This window comes from Podarcis melisellensis (assembly GCF_964234715.1).
Source record: "Podarcis melisellensis genome assembly, chromosome: Z".
Lineage (NCBI taxonomy): Eukaryota > Metazoa > Chordata > Lepidosauria > Squamata > Lacertidae > Podarcis > Podarcis melisellensis.
In genome coordinates this window covers 47,225,580-47,248,844 of record NC_138547.1, presented here as the reverse complement: position 1 = coordinate 47,248,844, position 23,265 = coordinate 47,225,580, and the positions used below count along the sequence as shown (strand labels likewise).

At 42.6% G+C, this 23,265-nt stretch overlaps 1 protein-coding gene across 5 annotated transcripts in view; it reads left to right on the top strand.

Annotated features, from left to right (window-relative positions):
• The window catches only part of LRCH2 (leucine rich repeats and calponin homology domain containing 2), a 58,045-nt gene extending 35,937 nt beyond the window's left edge, over window positions 1-22,108 (top strand). The window contains exons 11-23 of one of the 5 annotated variants that reach the window (XR_014164630.1): window positions 306-410; window positions 1,028-1,105; window positions 2,229-2,297; window positions 3,254-3,302; window positions 5,354-5,470; window positions 14,219-14,263; window positions 15,651-15,701; window positions 16,266-16,323; window positions 17,261-17,370; window positions 17,536-17,673; window positions 18,258-18,335; window positions 19,132-19,576; window positions 19,831-22,108. Coding sequence is in view for 4 of the 5 variants with exons in the window: in XM_081896934.1 (XP_081753060.1) it covers window positions 306-410; window positions 1,028-1,105; window positions 2,229-2,297; window positions 3,254-3,302; window positions 5,354-5,470; window positions 14,219-14,263; window positions 15,651-15,701; window positions 16,266-16,323; window positions 17,261-17,370; window positions 17,536-17,673; window positions 18,258-18,335; window positions 19,132-19,251 (1,018 nt within the window). In the remaining variant the exon portion in view is untranslated. Of the gene's footprint in view, window positions 1-305; window positions 411-1,027; window positions 1,106-2,228; window positions 2,298-3,253; window positions 3,303-5,353; window positions 5,471-14,218; window positions 14,264-15,650; window positions 15,702-16,265; window positions 16,324-17,260; window positions 17,371-17,535; window positions 17,674-18,257; window positions 18,336-19,131 lie in introns of all 5 variants that reach the window. The other 4 variants (XM_081896934.1, XM_081896936.1, XM_081896935.1 and 1 more) reach the window with 4 other exon arrangements.
• Window positions 22,109-23,265: the final 1,157 nt, after the last annotated feature.

The window sequence follows — 23,265 nt, the reverse complement described above, 5'->3', positions numbered from 1 at the left end:
CAAAGAAGTTCTTTGACGCCAAGTCTCCGCCTACTCTCCCTGCGCGGAAGTCTTCTGCGCAGGGTGGGTGTGGGCTGCAGACGGCCGGGGCTCTCCCCGCTGGTCTCCGGCGAGGAGTCCTGGAGCCCCCTCGCCGATTCCCCCATCTGCCCCCCTTTATCCGTGGTGTTATGCTGATTTCCTTCCCCAGCCGATGAGCTGCCTCTCTCCCTGCTGGGCCCTTCTCCAGCATCACTTTGGAGTCTTGCCTCCGCCTCTAGCTCTGATGGCAGTTCCCTGACAGAAATGTTTGTGGTGTTTTTTAGGGTTCAGAAGGATCAGGTATTGGCAGAGGAAGATGATGAACTGAAGGAAGTGACTGACCTAAGGAAAATAGCTGCCCAGCTGCTGCAACAAGAACAGAAGAACAGGTATTTAGCCTTTGGATCACAACAGTAGGTGAACTCTATATGCAAGTCCCCTGGCTGCATTTTGTGTTAAAGGCTTGTGGAGTTTTAAAATTTGGCAAATGACACAGAAGCTTAACCAAGAAATCAATCAAACTCTGGTCCTGCTTCCTAGACACATCTGGTTGCCCACTGAGAACAGGGTGGACTCAAAAGGCATTTGGCCTAATCCAGCAACCAGACTCTTCTAATATTCAGATATTTGAGATTTAGTGTTGATAAACATGAACAAACTTTATTGCTTCTCTGCAGCTAACATTTGAGTGCAATTTGTCCACTTTAAAACTGGTAAGTGCAAAACTGCAAATGATTGAAATGAACTGAGTTTAGCAATCTGACTGAGTGTAAACTAAGATTACTCAAAATTCTCTGATTCTTACCTTGTCAAAAAGAAAAAAGGGGGAAAAAAGAGTAACACAAAGCTCAACCATTAAGCATTTTGTCTTTTAAACCCTATTAAAGCTCTACCTCCTTACTACTTTCTGCTCACTATACTAATGACGTCCCTGTCCTCTCCTGTCAACCTTTACTCCTTCCTTCTTCCATCTTTGGGTTTTGATGTACATGAAATACGAATTCAGACGGAGACCATTAAGCTATAGAACTTCATTCAGTGAAAAGCTCTTCCAGAGGACAAGGGTCGCAGGACGCGCATCAAGGTATTTTGTTTTTATGGCACATGAATTTCAGCTGACAACACAAGGGACAAACAGACAATTCCTGCATTGCAGGGGCTTGGACTAGATGACCCCTTGGGTCCCTTCCAATTCTATTATTCTATGAAAACATTTTTTGGTGTGCTGCTAAAGATGCGAAGGCTTAAAGTAGTAAGAATCCTTACCCCAAACTGGGGAGCTATAGCATAGGGTAGGATACAGATCAGAGCTGGAGTGGGCTCTAAAAGTACCAGCTCCATCAATAGAATTGCTTGATTATCGTTATTTGCTTGTGTGTGTTTTTAAAAAATAACTTTGCTGCCCTTTATCAGAATCAATTTCAGAGCAGTTTGTATGCAACAGTTTAAAAATAGAGGCAAGAATTGTATTATTCCATTATGACTCACATAAAAACAAAATTCAAAACATATTGGAATTTTAATAATACAAATACTTTTTGAGGATGACAGTGATGAAACTTTACACAGGGGAGCGATTTTTAAAGGTGCTCTTTTCTTCACGGGGCAACTTATATTTTTGGTTATGGGTAGTGTGCCTGCAAGTCTTCCCAATGGTTAGAAGTCTGACTGTGGAAATGCTTCTGCCTGTGTCCAATATTCAGGCATGCTCTGTACATCTGACTCAGAAATAGATGGGGGTGCTCTGGGTCTCACTAGATCAAGAGCGTGGCTATTGTACCTATCTTCAAATAACTTCTCTGTGATGAAATACTACATATCTTTTCTCAGCTTTTTTCTATCACGTTTCCTTTTCTGAATCTTTCTTCCCCATTGTCAGTATTGCATCTAGTCAAATATTGTCTATTCTGTACTATCTTCCTCACTAAGTCACCAGTCAGACTGAATGTTTCTCAGTGATTCTCATAGTCACCTTCTTTGATCATGTAACCCAAAAACAACAGGCTTCAAATTAGTTAAGAACAATAAAAATGGTGTTAAAGTAACGTATTTTTCCTCTGACTATTAGCATGTAGAGATATCTGGACTCTAAACTTTTGCTCAAATTCTCAGAGCTGGACAGTAAATATTCAAATGCATTTTAAACTACACAATTTCAGCATGAAATTTTTGTGGTTTCAAGTGCACATTTGTGTGTTTGATTTTAGACTTCTGAATCACTCCACGTCAGCAAGTACAAGAAACAGACCAAAACAGACCATGGAATCAGAAAAAAGGTATCAATTATGCTTTTCTTAGTAGTAAAATACTTTGGGTGAACCCTGTGGTGGTGGTGGTGGGGATGGTTGAATAAAGGCTGCTTGAGAAGTGCCTAATTCTTTCTCAAAAGTTCCACATTACCTTCAGATAGCAGAAATTGATTCTAGAATATATGACTGTGCAAGGATGCTCTTCATAACTGTTGGTTTCGAGGTGTTTCAGAATTAAACAGCCTACAAAGCTTTACATAGATTTCAAGAGTGTTTTAAGGGCAGAGATAAAGGCACAAGTGTGCTTTAAAAATTGGATCTTTGAAATGCACGCAGGCAGCTTTCCCTAGATACCATGTTGATTTATTGCACAGCACTGTTTGCTGTAGTCAGCGTTAAGAGTTGTAAATGCCTGATCTCTTAATGTATTTAAACAACTGTCCAGTAAGCCTTTTTTTTAAACTTCTGAATACTTGAGAAAACAATTTGTTCTGGTGTTAAGTTTTCAAAGATATGTAGCAGAGCTGATTAATCATTAAAATTAACACTTCAGCATTGTGACAAGAATACACTTCCACAAGATAGACGTCCAAAAGACAAGTCATGATATGAAACAACCCTCTTTAAATTCTTTCTTCCAGAGTATGTTACCTGAATTTCTTAATGGAGACTCTCATTGAGTGTAGTTATTATAAGATTTCTCAGCTGTGAACAGTAAGAACATGGTGATTTTCTAGATTGGTTTATTCCTTAGTAAACAAGCTTTCTGAGTGTGATTACCCACATCTACATAGCCCATAAGAATGATTTATGCCCATAAGAATGATTTCCCTCCCTCCCTTTTTAAAAATATATGTCTAGGTCATTTTGATACAAGACTCTTTTTTTGCTGATATGTATATAATTGTAAGTTGCTTGACTTGGCTCAGTGTAAAAGATGAAAAAAATCCATTCTAACAAACTGTGTGTGTGTTTTCATCTAGTCTTTCAGCAGATGAAGCAAATTCTCCATCATCCCCATACAGTTGGCAGGTAATGCAGAGATACATAAGCATCCAAAATACTGTCTGCACAGCTGTGATAATTTTGCTCCTACTTTCTTGACTGGCTTGATTTCATGGCCATGGTCATGTATGGTGGTAAACTAGCCAAATGTACTATACAGACTCTGGAGGGTAGCTGACAGTTCTAGCCATTGGCACAAATGTAACAAAAATAGAATACAAAAAGATTGTTTTCTCCCAGAAGTGCTGATCTTTAAATTATTGCACTTTTAACCTGCTTTCTCCAGGTGCAAACCTTTTGATAAACTGCCTTGACAAATGTATCAGGCCATTTCCCCCCATTAATGAAGAACTTTCTCTTCCATGGTGTAGTGAAACAGACGCATGAGGAATTGCTGCTATTATTATTATTATTACCATCACCATTATCAACCCACACTTTACCTTAAGGTCCCAGGGCAGGAGGTGACGATGATGATGATAATGATAATGATAATGATAATAATAATAATAATAATAATAATAATAATAATAATAATAATAATTTATTTGCATATACACTAGTAGCCAAAATTGTGTCAAAACAAGATGACACCTGATTGGGACTCTAAACACTCCTTTTTCTGGTTATTTGGCTATAAATTTTAATAGAATACAGGGTAAAGAAGTGCGACTTCAGTATTCCTCGGAAACTGTATAATGAATGTGTCAGACATACCTCTGCTGGGAAGGAGCTCTGCAGTTTAGGGGGCATCACAGATAATGCCCTTTCCTGGGCCTACCCAAGCCTCTGACGGCATAGGAACTATCAAGAGGGCCCCTTTTGCTGATCTTGGCACCCAGGAGAGTGTGGGGAAGGAAGCAGTCTTTCAGAGACTTGAGACATGAGTCATAGACATGAATGGCTTGCTTATTCCAGAAACATGGAAGTTCATAACTACATGCGGCAACCTGGTTGGCATTATTTAGCCATGAGGAGATAGAAAGCTTTCACACATGTGTTCAGCTAAACACAATTTAGCATAATCCCCATAGCATAATGTGGTTAATCTTATGACCATTTATCACTTCTCAGCCTTCTGGCTAGGATCAAGTGTAGCGGTTTATTGAAACAAGCCAGCTTCATGAACCAGAATTTGAAACTGGCTTGTTTGAGTATCCCACAGTTTAATCACAGTTTGTCCATATTCAGATATAATGCTAAACTCTGGTTAATTAAAAATGGAAGCAGAATTGCCACATCAAAAGAGTTGATAGGTAATGGAATATGTTAACCTCAGGGTCACTCAGGTTCATTCATGTAATACAAAATTTTAGTATAAAGCATAGTTTAGTTCTGTGCCTGAATGAGGTAGTTATGTGCATCAGTCTTCAGGTATTTTTCACTACATTCTCTTGTATGTCCTGTACCCAACTGCAAGGCTACTTAAATGGAAACATAATGACAATAATTTAGACTAAATGGGAAAATTAGTGGCCACTGTAATGTTTTAATAGTCATTTTCTTACGCTACCCTTCTACTTTCCTCTCAGTAACTTTTTACACACGGTACTGTTATCTTAAACAAAAAAGTTGGTACCAAATGTAATTCAGTTTCTTGACTGGAAGTAGGAACATCTTCATTGTTCTGATCAGCAAGTTTACAATGCCCTAAGTAAGAAGTAATGAGGGGTGAATCTAGCTGTGTAGCCAGTAAACTCTTCTCTGATTTTCAGAGCTCTTTGTTTAGGACAGGAGTGGGGATCCTCGAGATCAGGGACCATATGTGACTCTCCAAGCCTATGTAGGAACCTCTGACTTTTGCATGACTGACCTGTAGCCTATTATGCATCTGTTGCCCCAAACCCTACTGGCACTTAGCCACTTGAAGGCGGCCCATGAAAAAATGTGACCTTTGACTATGAAAAAGGTTCCACATCCCTGGTTTGGGGAGCCCCTACTTATTTTTTCATTGGGGGTGGTTCCAGCAGACTACTCTGAGGACCAGGATATACCGGTACATAATTTAATCTGAACTGCTTGCTGGAAGGTCAGAGTGGAATTTCTTGTCTTACGAAGCTAGCTATTTCTCCCATCAGTCACTGGGGGATCGGAAGGACCACCCAGATGAGCAACACTGGCCGGACATGCAGCCAGTTATCTGGCAAAATGAGGAGAGGAGGCGGAGCAAGCAAATCAGAAAAGAATATTTCAAGGTAGGTTATTCCTTTATGGTGGCAAATTTGATGCTTAATCTGATTAGCGGCCTGAGTATCTCTACAAAAATTAAGATTTATTATATAAAAAAAGGAAAGCCTAGGTTAAGGTATCACCCTGGCCATACCTTTTGGCAAGGGACAACTGAAATAGAATTTCCCCCCTCAACAGCATGTTGTTGTTGAATGACAGCTCAAGGTGTCAAATACTAGTTGGTTTTGTGCATTATTTCATGTTGCATGTTTAGCCTGTGAGGGTTGCTTTACCGTGAATTAGTGTTTTCCTAGCTTTTCTGTTTTAAGTCAGTAAGCATTTGGAGGATATACAATGAAAATATCTGTTGTGTCTAGCTGTACTTGCAGACTGAGGTCAAAAGCCTAGATCCACTGAGACCCTTGATTTCCTTACTGAATAAAATGAAAATAAAGAGCAATTTTGCATGGTTGTTACAGGAAGTGCTGAAAACCACTTGTAGCTAAGTGCTGTGTGATTGACATTACTTTGTACAAATTGAGTATGCTGGAAGAAAATCCATTCAGTGAACAAAAATTCTTCCCCCAGACTCCATCCTCTCACTTGAAATTTGGTATAATTTAAAGAGATTGCAACTCTTCACACAAAGTGTTCCTAAATAGCCAATTTCTCACATGCACACAATCTAAATACAAAAACAACTCCTTTTAAAAACAGCTGAAGTTCAGTGTTACTTCAGTGTCAACTTCCATCTTAGTCCATTCAAAGCATATAACAAAAGCCTAATTTGACTTATTTGAACCTCAGACAGTGGTTGATATCAAACTCTCTTTTTTAAAAGTTGATGCAAATTATGGAAGAGAAGAAGAAGAGAAGAGGCTGAAAGCGTGCAAAAAGAGTTTGAGCAGGATTATGCTCTAGGGTCTAGCGATTTCAGTATTACACTGCAAGAAAATGCTCTTGCATGTGGGCGGGGAGGGGGGGTTGCAGTGATTTTTAGAAAGTCATTAGTGCACCAGGCGTCCTATTGGGAAGACCCAGTTTTCCGAGTGCATGTTCTGGAAGTTGGGCAATAGGGGCAGTACAGGATTCCTTTTGGTGTACCGACCTCCCCGCTGCACCAAGGATTCCCTGCCCGAGCTGCTTCAGGTCGTGGTGGATGTTCTCCTGGAGACACCTAGCTTGGTTGTCCTAGAGGATTTTAACATCCATGCTGACACGACCTTACAAAGGGCAGCTCGGGACTTCGTGGAAAGCATGGCCTCCATGGGGCTGTCCCTGAATAAGTCTGGCCCAACCCATAGCCGCGGACATGCCTTGGACCTGGTGTTTACCTATATGGATGTTGGTGATCTGACACTAAGTAAAAGCGAAACGAAAGAAGTGCCATGGTCAGATCACTTCCTGGTGCAACTGGACTTCTCTGCGACCCATCCCCTCTGCAGGGAGGTGGGACCAATTCGGATGGTCCGCCCCCGCCACTTAATGGATCCAAATGGTTTCCAGAGAGTGGTAGGGGATGCTTTATCCCATGTTGATGGCCTTTCAGCTAATTCCCTGGTGGCCCGCTGGAATGTGGAGTTAACCAGGGCTATTGACTGTTTGGCTCCGAAGCGCCCTCTCCGATTGCATGGAGCCCGGAGAGCCCCGTGGTTTTCCACGGATCTGAGGGCAATGAAACAATCGTTGAGATGGCTAGAGCACCGGTGGCGGATAACTCATTCCGAATCTGACTGGACACAGGTTAGAGCTCAACGTCGAGCCTACCAAGTGGCGATAGCGACGGCGAAGAAGAATTTCTTCACCGCCTCTATTGCATCTGCAGAAAACAGCAGCAGGAGACTTTTTCAGGTGGTTCACAATTTAGCGGAACCACCTGCAACATCGAGGCCCAGTACGGGCCACATGTTCTCCTGCAATGATTTTGCAAAGTTTTTTGCAGATAAAATCGCTCAGATTCGGGAAGAAGTAGACTCCACCGTGGGAGCAGGGCCGGGGCGGGAGAGTGCTAGAGTTCTGTCTAGTCAAGTTGAGTGGGATCAATTCCAATCTGTTACCTCCGAGGATGTGGACAGGCTGCTTGGATGAGTGAAACCAACCACCTGTCTCCTGGATCCTTGCCCATCCTGGCTTATAAAAGCTAGCCGGGAAGGACTGGGCGATGTGCTTCGTGGGGTGGTGAATGCTTCCCTCCGTGAGGGAGCCTTCCCAGACCCACTGAAAGAGGCGGTTATTAAACTGATTCTTAAAAAACCATCTTTAGATGCGGCCACAATGGCCAACTATCGCCCAGTCTCAAATCTTCCATTCTTGGGCAAGGTGATTGAGCGAGCGGTTGCCGAACAACTCCAGGCACGCCTGGAAGAAGCGGACCATTTGGATCCCTTCCAGTCGGGATTCAGGCCTCATCATGGGACTGAAACTGCCTTGGTCGCACTGGTTGATGATCTCCAGCGGGCTAGGGACAAAGGTGAGAGCTGTTTCCTAGTTCTGCTGGATCTCCCAGCGGCGTTTGATACCATCGACCATAGCATCCTTCTGGACCGTCTTGAGGGGCTGGGAGCTGGGGGCACTGTTATACAATGGTTCCGCTCCTTCCTCCTGGGCCGTGTTCAGAAAGTGGTGGTGGGGGATGAGTGTTCAGACCCCTGGGCTCTCACTTGTGGGGTGCCTCAGGGTTCTGTCCTCTCCCCCATGCTTTTCAACATCTACATGCAGCCACTGGGAGAGATCATCAGGAGGTTTGGGCTGAGTGTTCATCAGTATGCGGATGATACCCAGCTCTACCTCTCTTTTAAATCAGAACCAGTGAGGGCAGTGAAGGTCCTGTGTGAGTGCCTGGAGGCGGTTGGAGGATGGATGGCGGCTAACAGTTTGAGGTTGAATCCTGACAAGACAGAGGTACTGTTTCTGGGGGACAGGAGGCGGGCAGGTGTGGAGGATTCCCTGGTCCTGAATGGGGTAACTGTGCCCCTGAAGGACCAGGTGCGCAGCCTGGGAGTCATTTTGGACTCACAGCTGTCCATGGAGGCACAGGTCAAATCTGTGTCCAGGGCAGCTGTGTACCAGCTCCATCTGGTACGTAGACTGAGACCCTATCTGCCTGCGGACTGTCTCGCCAGAGTGGTGCATGCTCTGGTTATCTCCCGCTTGGACTACTGCAATGCACTCTACGTGGGGCTACCTTTGAAGGTGATTCGGAAACTACAACTAACCCAGAATGCGGCAGCTAGACTGGTGACTGGGAGCGGCCGCCGAGACCATATAACACCGGTCTTGAAAGACCTACATTGGCTCCCAGTACGTTTCCGAGCACAATTCAAAGTGTTGGTGCTGACCTTTAAAGCCCTAAACGGCCTCGGTCCAGTATACCTGAAGGAGCGTCTCCACCCCCATCATTCTGCCCGGACGCTGAGGTCCAGCGCCGAGGGCCTTCTGGCGGTTCCCTCATTGCGAGAAGCAAAGCTACAGGGAACCAGGCAGAGGGCCTTCTCGGTAGTGGCGCCCGCCCTGTGGAACGCCCTTCCAGCAGATGTCAAAGCGATAAACAACTACCTGACATTCAGAAGACATCTTAAGGCAGCCCTGTTCAGGGAAGTTTTTAACGTGTGATATTTTACTATCCCCTTCATGGATCACTGCCTCCCCTTCATGGATCACTGCCTTGCCGTGGCGAAGGGGCTTGAAGAACTCAGAGAAGCTATGAACTATGCCGAGCAGGGCACCCAAGATGAACAGGTCATAGTGGAGAGTTTTGACCAAACGTGATCCACCTGGAGGAGGAACCGGCAAGCCACTCCAGTATCCCTGCCAAGAAAACTCCATGGACAAAGACAACAGGTATATAAAAGTTATGACGCTGGAAGATGAGCCCCTCAGGTCGGAAGGCGTCCAACATGCTACTGGGGAAGAGCGGAGGGCAAGTACAAGTAGATCCAGAGCTGATGAAGCGGCTGGGCCAAAGCCGAAAGGACGCTCAGTTGCGGATATGCCTGGAAGCGAAAGGAAAGTCCAATGCTGTAAAGAAAAATATTGCATAGGAACCTGGAATGTAAGAACCATGAACCTGGGTAAGTTGGAGGTGGTCAAAAATGAGATGGCAAGAATAAATATTGACATCCTGGGCATCAGTGAACCAAAATGGACGGGAATGGGTGAATTCAGTTCGGATGACCATCATATCTACTACTGTGGGCAAGAAACCCGTAAAAGAAATGGAGTGGCCCTCATAGTCAACAAAAGAGTGGCGAAGGCTGTACTGGGATGCAATCTCAAAAATGATAGAATGATCTCGATACGAATCCAAGGCAGACCTTTTAACATCACAGTAATCCAAGTTTATGCACCAACTACTGGTGCTGAAGAAACTGAAATTGACCAATTCTATGAAGACTTACAACACCTTATAGAAGTGACACCAAAGAAGGATGTTCTTCTCATCATAGGGGATTGGAATGCTAAAGTAGGGAGTCAAGAGATAAAAGGAACAACTGGCAAGTTTGGCCTTGGAGATCAAAACGAAGCAGGGCAAAGGCTAATAGAGTTCTGTCAAGAGAACAAGCTGGTCATCACAAACACGCTTTTCCAACAACACAAGAGACGACTCTACACATGGACATCACCAGATGGGCAGCATCGAAATCAGATTGATTATATTCTCTGCAGCCAAAGATGGAGAAGCTCTATACAGTCAGCAAAAACAAGACCTGGAGCTGACTGTGGCTCAGATTATCAGCTTCTTATAGCAAAATTCAAGCTTAAACTGAAGAAAGTAGGAAAAACCACTGGGCCGGTAAGATACAATCTAAGTCAAATCCCTTATGAATACACAGTGGAAGTGAGGAACAGGTTTAAGGATTTAGATTTGGTGGACAGAGTGCCTGAAGAACTATGGATGGAGGCTCGTAACATTATACAGGAGGCAGCAACGAAAACCATCCCAATGAAAAGGAAATGCAAGAAAGCAAAGTGGCTGTCCAATGAGGCCTTACAAATAGCGGGGGAGAGAAGGCAAGCAAAATGTGAGGGAGATGGTGAAAGATACAGGAAATTGAATGCAGATTTCCAAAGAATTGCAAGGAGAGACAAGAAGACCTTCTTAAACGAGCAATGCAAAGAAATAGAGGAAAGCAATAGAATGGGAAGAACCAGAGATCTGTTCAAGAAAATTGGAGATATGAAAGGAACATTTCGTACAAAGATTTCCATAATAAAGGACAAAAGTGGAAAGGACCTAACAGAAGCAGAAGACATCAAGAAGAGGTGGCAAGAATACACAGAGGAATTATACCAGAAAGAAATGGATGTCCCGTATACCCCAGGTAGTGTGGTTGCTGACCTTGAGCCAGACATCCTGGAGAGTGAAGTCAAATGGGCCTTAGAAAGCACTGCAAATAACAAGGCCAGTGGAAGTGACGGTATTCCAACTGAACTATTTAAAATTTTAAAAGATGATGCTGTTAAGGTGCTACACTCAATATGCCAGCAAGTTTGGAAAACTCAGCAGTGGCCAGAAGATTGGAGAAGATCAGTCTACATCCCAATCCCAAAGAAGGGCAGTGCCAAAGAATGCTCCAACTACCGCACAATTGCACTCATTTCACACGCTAGCAAGGTTATGCTTAAAATTCTACAAGGAAGGCTCAAGCAGTATGTGGACCAAGAACTCCCAGAAGTGCAAGCTGGATTTAGAAGAGGTAGAGGAACCAGAGACCAAATTGCAAACATGCGCTGGATTATGGAGAAAGCTAGAGAGTTCCAGAAAGACATCTACTTCTGCTTCATTGACTATGCAAAAGCCTTTGACTGTGTCGACCATGGCAAACTATGGCAAGTTCTTAAAGAAATGGGAGTGCCAGATCACCACATCTGTCTCCTGAGAAATCTCTATGTGGGACAAGAAGCTACAGTTAAAACTGGATATGGAACAACTGATTGGTTCAAAATTGGGAAAGGAGTACGACAAGGCTGTATTTTGTCTCCCTGCTTATTTAACTTATATGCAGAATTCATCATGCGAAAGGCCGGGCTGGATGAATCCCTAGCCGGAATTAAGATTGCCGGAAGAAATATCAACAACCTCAGATATGCAGATGACACAACCTTGATGGCAGAAAGTGAGGAGGAAATAAAGAACCTTTTAATGAGGGTGAAAGAGGAGAGCGCAAAATATGGTCTGAAGCTCAACATCAAAAAAACGAAGATCATGGCCACTGGTCCCATCACCTCCTGGCAAATAGAAGGGGAAGAAATGGAGGTAGTGAGAGATTTTACTTTCTTGGGCTCAATGATCACTGCAGATGGTGACAGCAGCCACGAAATTAAAAGACGCCTGCTTCTTGGGAGAAGGGCAATGACAGGCCTAGACAGCATCTTGAGAAGTAGAGACATCACCTTGCCAACAAAGGTTCGTATAGTTAAAGCTATGGTTTTCCCAGTAGTGATGTATGGAAGTGAGAGCTGGACCATAAAGAAGGCTGATCGCCGAAGAATTGATGCTTTTGAATTATGGTGCTGGAGGAGACTCTTGAGAGTCCCATGGACTGCAAGAAGATCAAACCTCTCCATACTGAAGGAAATCAACCCTGAGTGCTCACTGGAAGGACAGATTGTGAAGCTGAGGCTCCAGTACTTTGGCCACCTCATGAGAAGAGAAGACTCCCTGGAGAAGACCCTGATGTTGGGAAAGATGGAGGGCACAAGGAGAAGGGGGCGACAGAGGATGAGATGGTTGGATAGTGTTTTCGAGGCTACCAGCATGAGTTTGACCAAACTGCGGGAGGCAGTAGAGGACAGAGGTGCCTGGCGTTCTCTGGTCCATGGGGTCACGAAGAGTCGGACACGACTAAACGACTAAACAACAACAACAACAACATTTTACTGTATTTTTGGTTTTTATGGAAGCTGCCCAGAGTGGTTGGGGAGGCCCAGCCAGATGGGCGGGGTATAAATAATAAATTATTATTATTATTATTATTATTATTATTATTATTGCTACATCGGAAAGGCTATAGCTTTGCCTGTCTCCTCACATCCTTCCTCTCCCAGCAACCTAGTAACTTCTCTGTGTATATTTGCAAGGCTGCTATAATTACAGTATCAGCAAATCTTCGATATAAATGTGCCTAGTCCTTTTCAGGAAGTATCCAGTATTTTCTGTTTGTACTAACCTGCAACCACATCCATGTCTATGTCTTTAATTATTTCCATTACAAAATGAGGCATAGCAATGACATTAGCTGTTGGAGCAATGCCTTGCCTTTTATACTGGACTAGGTATTTTAGAATGTCTGCTTAACCATACTCTTCAGCTGTATTCCCATATTGGTACGAGACTCCAAGCACCTGTCTTTCTTCCAGGCTATCTAAAATAAATAAAATTTATACTGATGGCAGGATGGGGAAAATTACTTCTGCTGTTAGGATTTCCCAAATCTTTCAACTTGCTGGCATTTCCCTTTGACTTTGTGTTGAACTCTAGAACCAGAAACACAGCTTAAATTTGAAAGTAAGAGCTCACCACCAGAGGGCACTGCCTGCTTTCTGAGGATAGAAGACTTTCCCTTCGAACCCAGTGGGCATAACTGAGGTTTCTGTGCGAAGCTTCAGGTTGGATTGAAATATAGAATGTCTTTCATTATGAAGCTGACTTTGTCAGATGTTTCACTCATGACGCTTAAAAATTCCGGGATGTACAGTAAGACAAGCGCAATACAGTGTCACACTTCAAAGCAAACTGTATTTTAAATCGGTATTTGATATTTGCGTTTAAAATGGTCACATAGCTGCTTCAGAATTCTCCCCCTCCCCAATCCATGCAGCTTCGAAGTTAGGTTCTAAAAAGGGGGCTGTGAGCACCATGACAAGGCCTTGCAGGCCATCACCGCTTTTGCCACTGCTGCAAGGCCTTGCAGGCTGCCACCACTACTGCCATCACCACCACAAGGCCTTGCAGGCTGCCACTGCTTCTGCCATCCTCAGGCTGCTGCCACTTGTATCTCCTAGCAGGCATGCTGGGCAGTTTGACAGTCTCAGATTATTTGTATGCACTATGACTCTTTGCCATACTTTGGATTGTCCTGAATACCACCATTTAGTAACCAAGCCCAAAACCAAAAGTCCTGTCGGGATGCATTTTGGCTTTCCTGCTGTTGAAAGTCACCATGAGGTGATTGATAATATCATCAGTTATCAGTTTAAGACCTTTAAGTAGTAGCAGTTTCCATTTATATATCATGATGTTGATATGTCACAATTTTGAAAATATTAGGGATAATGGGAGTTGTAGTCCAGCAACACCTGGAAGACCACAAGTTCCCCACCAAACCCTTAAACAGTTTTGTTCTGGAAATAGTAATTTTACAGAAAGGCAGTTGCTAAACTAGCTTCCTCAAAATCCAGTTTTGAGTACATCGTGGAGAAGAAACACATACCATGCTGTGGCTTTGTAAAAGACATTTGCAATGTGGAAGGAAGTAAAATATATGTCCTTCAGTTTCTTTTTGCTTAGAACATGCAATATGTTTTGTTGTACTTGAAGATTTAAGCTGGGGATCATTAACCCGTGGGCAGGATTCAGCCCACTCAAACAAAAGAATTGTCAGTTGCCACCCTAAAATGCCTATGAGACTTTTGACATTGTGGACAGCATGAAAAGGCATGAACTGCGGCCACAGCTCCAGAAGGCAGCAGCACAGCTAAGGAGTGGATTCTGGCAACATAACATAAATGATATGCTATAAATAGCTGTTTAAAACAAACTGTTTGCCTTTCAGTACAAGTCTTCCCGGAAGAGTTCAAGTGGCAATGAAAATGATGAGGTGAGTTAGCACTGTGATAAGAAGCCAACTACATAAGGAATTGGAACTTGTGCTGATCCAGTTCGCTGTAACGTTACTTTAGGCTCATGTACAAAACTTCTGAACCTCTGGGAAGCCGATGCTGCTTGTAAAGATGGAATTCATCCTGTCCAGTGTAGGGTACCTTGATGCTTTGTTTCCATGGTGTCTGTCAACATGAGCTTCTAAAGTGTTGAGGCTCAGGGTTTAGGGTCTCCCCCACTTTTTTCCCTTATTGCTTCTCTCATTGTCACTGCCATCTCCACTAAGTGATTAACAGTGGCAGTGCATGCTGGTAATGTTAATTTTTTTAGGGGCTGCTCTGTATTAGGCGGCAAATGGGGTAAGGTGCACACTTTTCATTTCCAGCAGTTTTTATTTGAATCAGCTTTGTTGTTTTGAAAGAGGAGGTATTCTGGAATGCAGGGACCAGTGGGATCTTTGGTTTTCTCAAAACCTTGATTTTTAAAAAAATAATTCTGTGACAAAGTGGTTTTAAAAGGGGGTAAAAAGGAGAGGAAAGCAAGGCAACCAAACACATGCGCGGCAGGAATTGTTTTGCTTCGGGTCTTTGACTGAAATGTTAACTCAAATTGGGCAAAATGTGATGAAATGGGGAAATGTGATGAACCCAGTCATTGCCTGAATGCAGAAGTGTCCAGGTCATAGTTTCTACTTAGAAGTTCACTGGCAGAATTCCTAGTGCAACTGAATCGTGTGTGTGTCCCAACTCCCCTCTGTCTTTATACTGTTGAAACTTCCCAAATAACACCTAGTTTTTAATCACTTAAGAAGTTTTTTCACCAGATATGCTGTGTTCTTCAACTTAAGGGGGTTGGTGGAAGCCTCAGGGGCAAACTTCAGTGGGAATTTAGAAAGATTAAGAAACCAGATATCATTTTTTAAAAAAGCTCATACAAAAAAAGCTCATACAGACTTTTTTATCTGACCATTTAATGACAGTTAATAGCTTTATTATAGATGTTGACCACACTCCCCAGTGAATACTAGGGCTTCCCATTGTTAACTTTGTGCTTAGTTCTTTGCTTTCTCCAGCTGGCCATGGCAGCCAGTTTGAACTCTCCAGCAGACAGTTTCCTGAGTTCAGCGCCATAAATGCAGTATTAAAAATGGCACACTGTTCTGCTTGCAGAAGGACCAAGGTTCAGAAACTTCCCAAATCCTTCATTGTGAAACTGCTGAGCAGCCATGTCTTACTTGTTGCTGTTATTTTGGTGTGCATACACATGTTTAATCATACATCTATGTGTAAGAATACTCGTATATCATACATATTCATAATCATGCATTTTTTTATTTAAAAACCTATCTTTCATTTTATAATTCCATCTTTTTGGTTTCTTTTTAGCAAGACAGTGATAATACTAATGTGTCCCCACAGTCTCCTGTGTCATCTGAGGTACAAGTCTGTTTGTGTCAGTGTCTTTTTCACTACCTGTTAACACCGCTGCATGGAACTCACATGAAATATGCCGTTCTTTGCTAAATTAGAGAATACTGTACAAAGACAGTTCTTTTGAAGAATTATCTGGAGTATATTATACAGTAGCTATAATGTATGACAGAAAAGTAAGCTTCTAACTGCTTAAGGTATATCCCATTTTCATGACCAAAAAATAATAATTATTGAATTAATTATTGATGAATTCATGTTTTAAGTGTTGCTTGTGTTCCAAAGAAAATATTCTCCTGTATAAGCCCAGTTCATTTCCTTGGGGCTTCCCCTGGGAATGTTTGTTACAATGTTTGTTACACATGCAGAGAAGAGAGAAAGGAGTGAGCAATCTTGGTGTAGCATCTCCCAAAATACAGTATTATAATTGAGCTAAATTAAAAAAAAAATAAAACATTTCCCCCTTTCTGTCAAGGAAGACTATGTACTTGCCACATGAAAACAATCTTCTGTGTGACTTTAGTTATGTTTTGGGGCCTTCTGACATCCGCCTTCTCCCCCCACCCCTAGGATTATGAAAGGGCCGATGGCAATTCTCATGGTCCTTTTGGACTGAAGCCCAGATCAGGTAGGCACCATTCCACACATACTGAACATCTAAGGGATGCATGAAAAATAGGTTATTTTGGAGGTGGCAAAAGGATAGAATTGCTCTTATCAGTCTTGCTGTGGATTTCTTAGAAGCTGGGATATATAATTCATATATTTTCACATATGCTGAAATTGCATGAGAAGTCCTTCACAAACTGCTGTAGGAGAATCAAATAGTCACAATAGAAGGTGATTTTTCAGCAGAGAATCATACAGAGGTGGTTAGGGAGGATGTGAATAGTCATATGCAGATTGAACAAAACTAGCAATGGTTATTTGGTTGTATCTAGCTCAGTTGACCCATTAAAATTAGTTGCTGTGGCTTGATGTCCCTGAGTCTGCTTTTAAGCCTGACTTAGTTGGGCACCACCCTGAACCAAAGCAGCCCCCCCCCAAAAGATTATAGACTGGGACCTCTGGATGAGTGGATGGGGGGGGGCTAGATGTGAGTTGAGCCTTGGTGTTGCAGAGCCCTTGCTTTGCAATCTCCTCCTTCACTAGTAAAATGGCTCCCAGGCAGACATATTTCCAAGCCCCACTGTGAGATCTTGGAGAGCTATTTTTGAAGTAGCTAGTCCTGGGCCAGATGGAGTAATGATCTCTCTTGGGACAAAGTAGTTTATATGCTTGTTTGAGCCCAAGTCAGAATCCATTTGTACAACTGGAATTGTATATGCTTCACCACACTGTCAGCAATATGCTTGATTTCTGTTGATTTGCATAAATCCAGAGTGTTCTTCATCCAGGTATCCAACAGAAAGCTATTTTCTGATTCAAGTCATCAAGTGGTACAGGAACGTTTTACTGAGATTAGTTTTAATATCAGTGGCTTTTTGTCTTGCTGGTAGTGACTCTTGTGAACAGTGCAGTTAAGGAAACAAAACCTCCTCAGATTTTCCTCGTTCCATTTGCAGCTTTTGGCCGCTCTCGCCAGGACTACAGTGCCGCAGACCCCGGATTCACAATGAGGAGGAAAATGGAGCACTTAAGGGAAGAGAGAGAACAAATAAAGCAGCTGCGCAATGTAATTTTATTCTGTCTGAAATGAATTCCTTGGTTTGCAGAGTTAACGTTCATGTCATTTGAATGTGTTTAGTTAAATAATACACACAGAAAATATGAAACCTGGCTTCTTTTAAAGTGGCCTTGAAATGAGCATTATCCTTATTGTATTCTCTTATTTTCCTAGAATCTAGAGTCGCGATTGAAGGTCAGTTTGCCAGATGACATTGGAGCAGCATTAATGGATGGGGTGGTTCTGTGCCATTTAGCCAATCATATAAGACCTCGATCTGTTGCCAGTATTCATGTCCCATCACCAGCTGTGGTGAGTAAACCATCTATTCTCAAAACAGACATGGCCATTCCCTTTTTTTACATCCCTTCACAATGCATTTATGTAAGCCTCCTTATAACCTTGTGCATTAAGATCAGTTGCTTTAAGTGATAATTTAAGACAGATGTTTTCAACCTTTTTGAGTCCATGGCGCCCTTGACCAACTACAGTCTTTCTGTGGCTCCCCTGTGGGGCTCAGGAGCCCAGTTACACCACTCCTTGCCTGCAGAGCTGGCAGCCCTCCGAGCAGCCACTGCTGCCGTCCCTGGTCTCTGAGTCGATGCCCACCCCGCCCCCCCAAAGAGAGGTGCCTCCCAGAGTTTGCCTGCAGAGCTTATAGCCAGGGCTGCTGCAGTAAAAAGCTGTGCAAGCCTTTGGTAGGCAGAGACGCAAGAGTGCATCAGAGAAGGGAGGGAAGGAAAGAGGGACAGAGACACAGCACCCGTGCTGCTGCACACTGGTTGAAGACCACTGTTTTAAGTGATCAGAGCTTCTGCTATTGTATATTTGTAATGTAAAGCTTCAAGTTCTTTGCAAAAATATGAATAATGACAGCTGTATCTCCCTCTTAACAGCCTAAACTCAGTATGGCAAAGTGCCGAAGAAATGTTGAAAACTTCCTTGATGCTTGCAAAAAACTAGGTGTCCCACAGGTAAAAATGCTGAAATGATTTTCTGATTGACTAACCAGATCAGCTTAGCTTTTGCTAGATCTTTTGGGAAAGGGATGTTGTCATCCCTTTTCCAAAATCTGCCTTCCCAGGACTCTGACCAGTGGTCCATATAGCTCAGTACTTACTTTACTGATTGGCAATGGCTCTCCAGGATTTCACACTGAAGTCTTCCAATCCTACCTGGAAATGCCAGGGGGTGAACCTGGGCCACTGGTCATTTTGCCTGAGACTGATAGGAATTGGGAGTCCAATATCATTTGGAGGGCCACAAGTTTCCCCATCGCACTTGAGCAAACCTCAGCAATAGTGTGGCTTTATAGGTTTGGGGGTGACGACCTGTTCAAATGATGAAGAATTTGCTGTTGATTAGTGTAAGCTGGGAAAACTTATTAATAAAACAGACTCATGCAAGATACATTAGTCCAATGTTCCTCAAACGTGGGTCTCAACTGTTGTTGGACTACAACTCCCATCATCCCTGACCACTGGTCCTGCAAGCTAGGGATGATGGGAGTTGTAGTTCAACAACTGCTGGGGGCAGGCCTTTCTTCAAAGTATGAACATTTGTGGGAGGGAGAGGAGGAATGTCTTTAACTTGTTCCAGTAGGAGGAAGGGCTGGAAGGGAAGCCTCCATGGGCTGTATCTGGGTGTGGACCAGAGGTTCCCAATCCCTGAGGAAGTAGGACATTTGAGTAAATTGCTATTCTGGAAAGTTAGGATGTCTGTGGGCATTAACAGCAACAAACCATACTGAAAAGTCATTTTCTTTCCTAGGAAAGACTTTGCCTGCCCCATCACATTTTGGAAGAAAGGGGCCTTGTGAAAGTTGGAGTTACTGTTCAAGCTCTTCTTGAAATACCTTCATCTAAAGCATCACAGCTTTCCTGCCTGTAACAGGACACTCAGAGAACCAACTTGTTGCCATGATGTGTGTTGATGTGGATTGATTCCAGTTCAGCTTCCTTCAGAGGAACACCCTAAGCCATCAGAAGTGATTGCAGGCCAGATATTGTAAAGGTGAAACTCGAAAAATTAGAATATTGTGGAAAAGTTCATTTGTTTCAGTAATTCAACTTAAAAGGTGAGACTAATATATGAGATAGACTCATGACATGCAAAGCGAGATTTGTCAAGCCTTTATTATAATTGTGATGATTATGGTGTACAGCTGATGAAAACCCCAAATTAACAATCTCAGAAATTAGAATATTGTGTAAAGGTGCAGTAGCTATTCAATCCATAGCACCTGCAATGGGTTCCTGAGCCTTTAAATGGTCTCTCAGTCTGGTTCAGTAGGAAGCACAATCATGAGGAAGGCTGCTGACCTGACAGTTGTGCAGAAAGCCATCATTGAGACTCTCAATTAGGAGAGGTAATTGCAGAAGAAGTTGGATGTTCCCAAAGTGCTGTATTGAAGCACATTAATGGAAAGTTATGCGAAAGGGGAAAGTGTGGAAGAAAAAGGTGCACAAGCAGCAGGGATGACCGCAACCTGGAGAGGATTGTCAGGAAAAGACCATTCAAACGTGTTGGGGACTTTCACAAGGAGTGGACTGAGGCTGGAGTTAGTGCATCAAGAGCCACCACACACAGACGGATCCTGGAGATGGGCTTCAAATGTCGTATTCCTCTTGTCAAGCCGCTTCTGAACAAGAAACAACATCAGAAGCGTCTTACCTGGGCTAAAAAAAAAAAAAAGAACTGGTCTGTTGCTCAGTGGTCCCAAGTCCTCTTTTCTGATGAGAACAACTTTTGCATCTCATTTGGAAACCAAGGACCCAGAGTCTGGAGGAAGAATGGGGAGGCACACAATGCCAGATGCTTGAAGTCCAGTGTGAAGTTTCCACAGTCTGTGTTGATTTGGGGAGCCATGTCATCAGCTGGTGTTGGTCCACTGTGCTTCATTAAGTCCAGGGTCAACGCAGCCGTATACCAGGAGATTTTGGAGCACTTCATGCTTCCTTCCACAAACGAGCTTTATGGGGATACTGACTTCATTTTCCAGCAGGTCTTGGCACCTGCCCACACTGCCAAAATACCAAAACCTGGTTCAGTGCCCATTGTCCATGGGATTACTGTGCTTGATTGGCCAGAGAACTCACCTGACTTGAACCCCATAGAGAAAGATGAGAGACATGAGGCCGAGCAATGCAGAAGCGCTGAAGGCTGCTATTGAAGCTTCCTGGTCTTCCATAACACCTCAGCAGTGCCACAGGCTGATAGCATCCATGCCACGCCGCATTGAGGCAGTAATTGATGCAAAAGGGGCCCAAACCAAGTACTGAGTACATATGCATGCTTCTACTTCTCAGAGGTCCAATATTGCTCTATTTGCAATCCTTGTTTTGCTGATTTCATTTAATATTCTAATTTTCTGAGATTGTTAATTTGGGGTTTTCCTCAGCTGTATGCCATAATCATCACAATTATAACAAATAAAGGCTTGACATTATCTCGCTTTGTGAGTCTATCTCATATATTAGTTTCACCTTTTAAGTTGAATTACTGAAATAAATGAACTTTTCCAAGATATTCTAATTTTTTGAGTTTCACCTGTAGACCACGCCTTACTTTAAACATATGTTTATGTTAAACTGACACTTTTCCAGTATGGTAAAGAATTGTACTGCTTGCTTGCTTAATCCAGAGCTATAAGGGATTTTGAGATTATCAAAATCTCTTTTTCAAGGTAGTACACATTCTGAGTTCTCTTATTAATATTTCATTATTTCTTTTTCCTATTTTATGCTACACTGTGTTAGGCTGTCTTCTAGGTTTGCTGCACATGTTTTATAATGAAGAAGAAACATGGAGCTTTGGAGATTTTTATATGGCAAAGAGTCCCAACCCGTTGCTGGTTCTTTGTCATGGATGCATTTTGAAAAAATGTGCAATGCTGTCTTGCATATATTATGGTTTTAGTGTGTGCATTATGGGGCCACGCTAAAAATATAATATGCATAGCAGCTCTTAATCACATTTCCATTAAAAGAAGTCTAAAATTATTTTATGTACACTTTTTTCAACAACAACAACAAAAGAATCACTGCAGCATGGTGTGAGAAATCTGGATGATAAATCATGTGATGCATTTTTTTCCAGTTCCCAGAAGATTGTGTCCCTAATTTCTTGCACTTCTTGCTGTTGTACCATCTCCCGTATTTTAGTTGGGCGGATGATGATGATGTTGATATTGATGATATTGATGATGGTGGTGGCAGAATAAGATACAGTATAAAGGACAAGTTTTATGTGGGTTTTTCAGTATTCTAGGTTGGTGCCAAAATATTTTTTTTCAGTTGTACTGTAGATTGTTTACATGTGAAGTGCCTGTGATAACTCTTTTACTAGTCTTAAACTTCTTTGCAATTTCTTTGTGTCTCAATAGATGCAATGTGTATTTTTGAAAATTAGGTTTTTGTAAGATTGGTAACGTAAAGTTTAAAGGACTAACATCTGAGTGTTGGATGTTCTTCAGTTTGCACAGTTTGAATTTATTAGGTTTGGTTTTCTAAAGAAAAAAATGTAAATATGCTTTTATTTATCCTATTTAATTTGATACTTAATCATTTTTTCAATGTATTGTTGGACAATGGATGCCACTTTCTTTAAATTATTTTCATTGTCTGACACTTAACAGTGACATATGGCGTGATTTAAATGGGAGTCGTACAGAAGCTTATGAGTTAAGGATGTTGAGGTAAAACTGCCAAATAAATAAATCTCAGGTTTATATTGTGACTTGTCAGGACTTTACATCTTGCTCCTGACTTCTGTTACTACGGAGTAGTGAAACTGAGCCCTAAAGAAGCTCTATTTTGCAATATTTACAAAAGCGTTGGGCAGCTGGCTGGTTCAGGGCATTGAGCTGTTCCCTCTGCACTGTGTGGTCAGTAATCCTAAAGCTGCAAATCAGGTTTGTTTGTTTGCTTGCTTGCTTGCTTGCTTGTGAGGGGCAAGGAGAGATTCCTGTTCCCCCATGTTATTTGCTGTTCTCCCTTTCCCTCTATTTCTGTTGTAACAAAAGTGTTGAGTTGGGGGAAAGAACAGCTGTTGGGCACAGGGTGAAAAGGAGGAAGGGGATTGCTACATCCTGGCAGCAGCAATGCATTGTCATGCATCATAATGCAAGATGGTAGCTCCTCTTTTCCTGTACAGCCCCCCCACTACCCCTTTGTACTAGAGCCACAGTTCATGCAGCAGGTCCATTATGACACCACACACCCCGGCTAGTAAAAGATTGCACCTCTTATAATCAGTCCATCTGTATCTCTACTCCCCATCATTTTAGAAGCTATTCTGTGCCCTATTTACAGGCCTTGGAGACAAATCCATCAGTGCCACAATGGGTGTTCCTGTAACTTTCCCCCTTTTGCTCTACAGTGTGATGAGAATGGTAGAAATGAGATAAATTACCATGTCTTTGAAATTAACCTTTCATTTAATTACTTCATTGTACAGTGGAAGAGTCCCAACCCATTGCTGATTCTTTGTTATGTATGGATTTGTGCGTCGAGTTGCAGACATAATTCGTCCTGGAGGCACGTCCGCAACTCAAAGCGTTCACATCCAGAAGCACAGCGTTTGCACACATGCACAGTGCGATTTAGCACTTTTGCACATGCTCAAGTGGCAAAACCCAGAAGTAACTGTTCTGGTTCTGGACGCAACTTGAAAAGACGTAACCTGAAGCAGACGCAACATTTAATTTATTTAATTAAATGGAATAAGTCAGACTCTTTTCTCATTTTTGAGCTGTGTGTCTGCAATTTTCAAATAAACCAAATTTTTCTTCCTTGGCCAAATGATAAAACATATTTCTTTGTTCTTAACTCTCCACTACCCAAGGAACTCCCTGTTGAATTGCTGTTGGCTGCAGTACCACATAATAGTTACTGGGTTAAATTT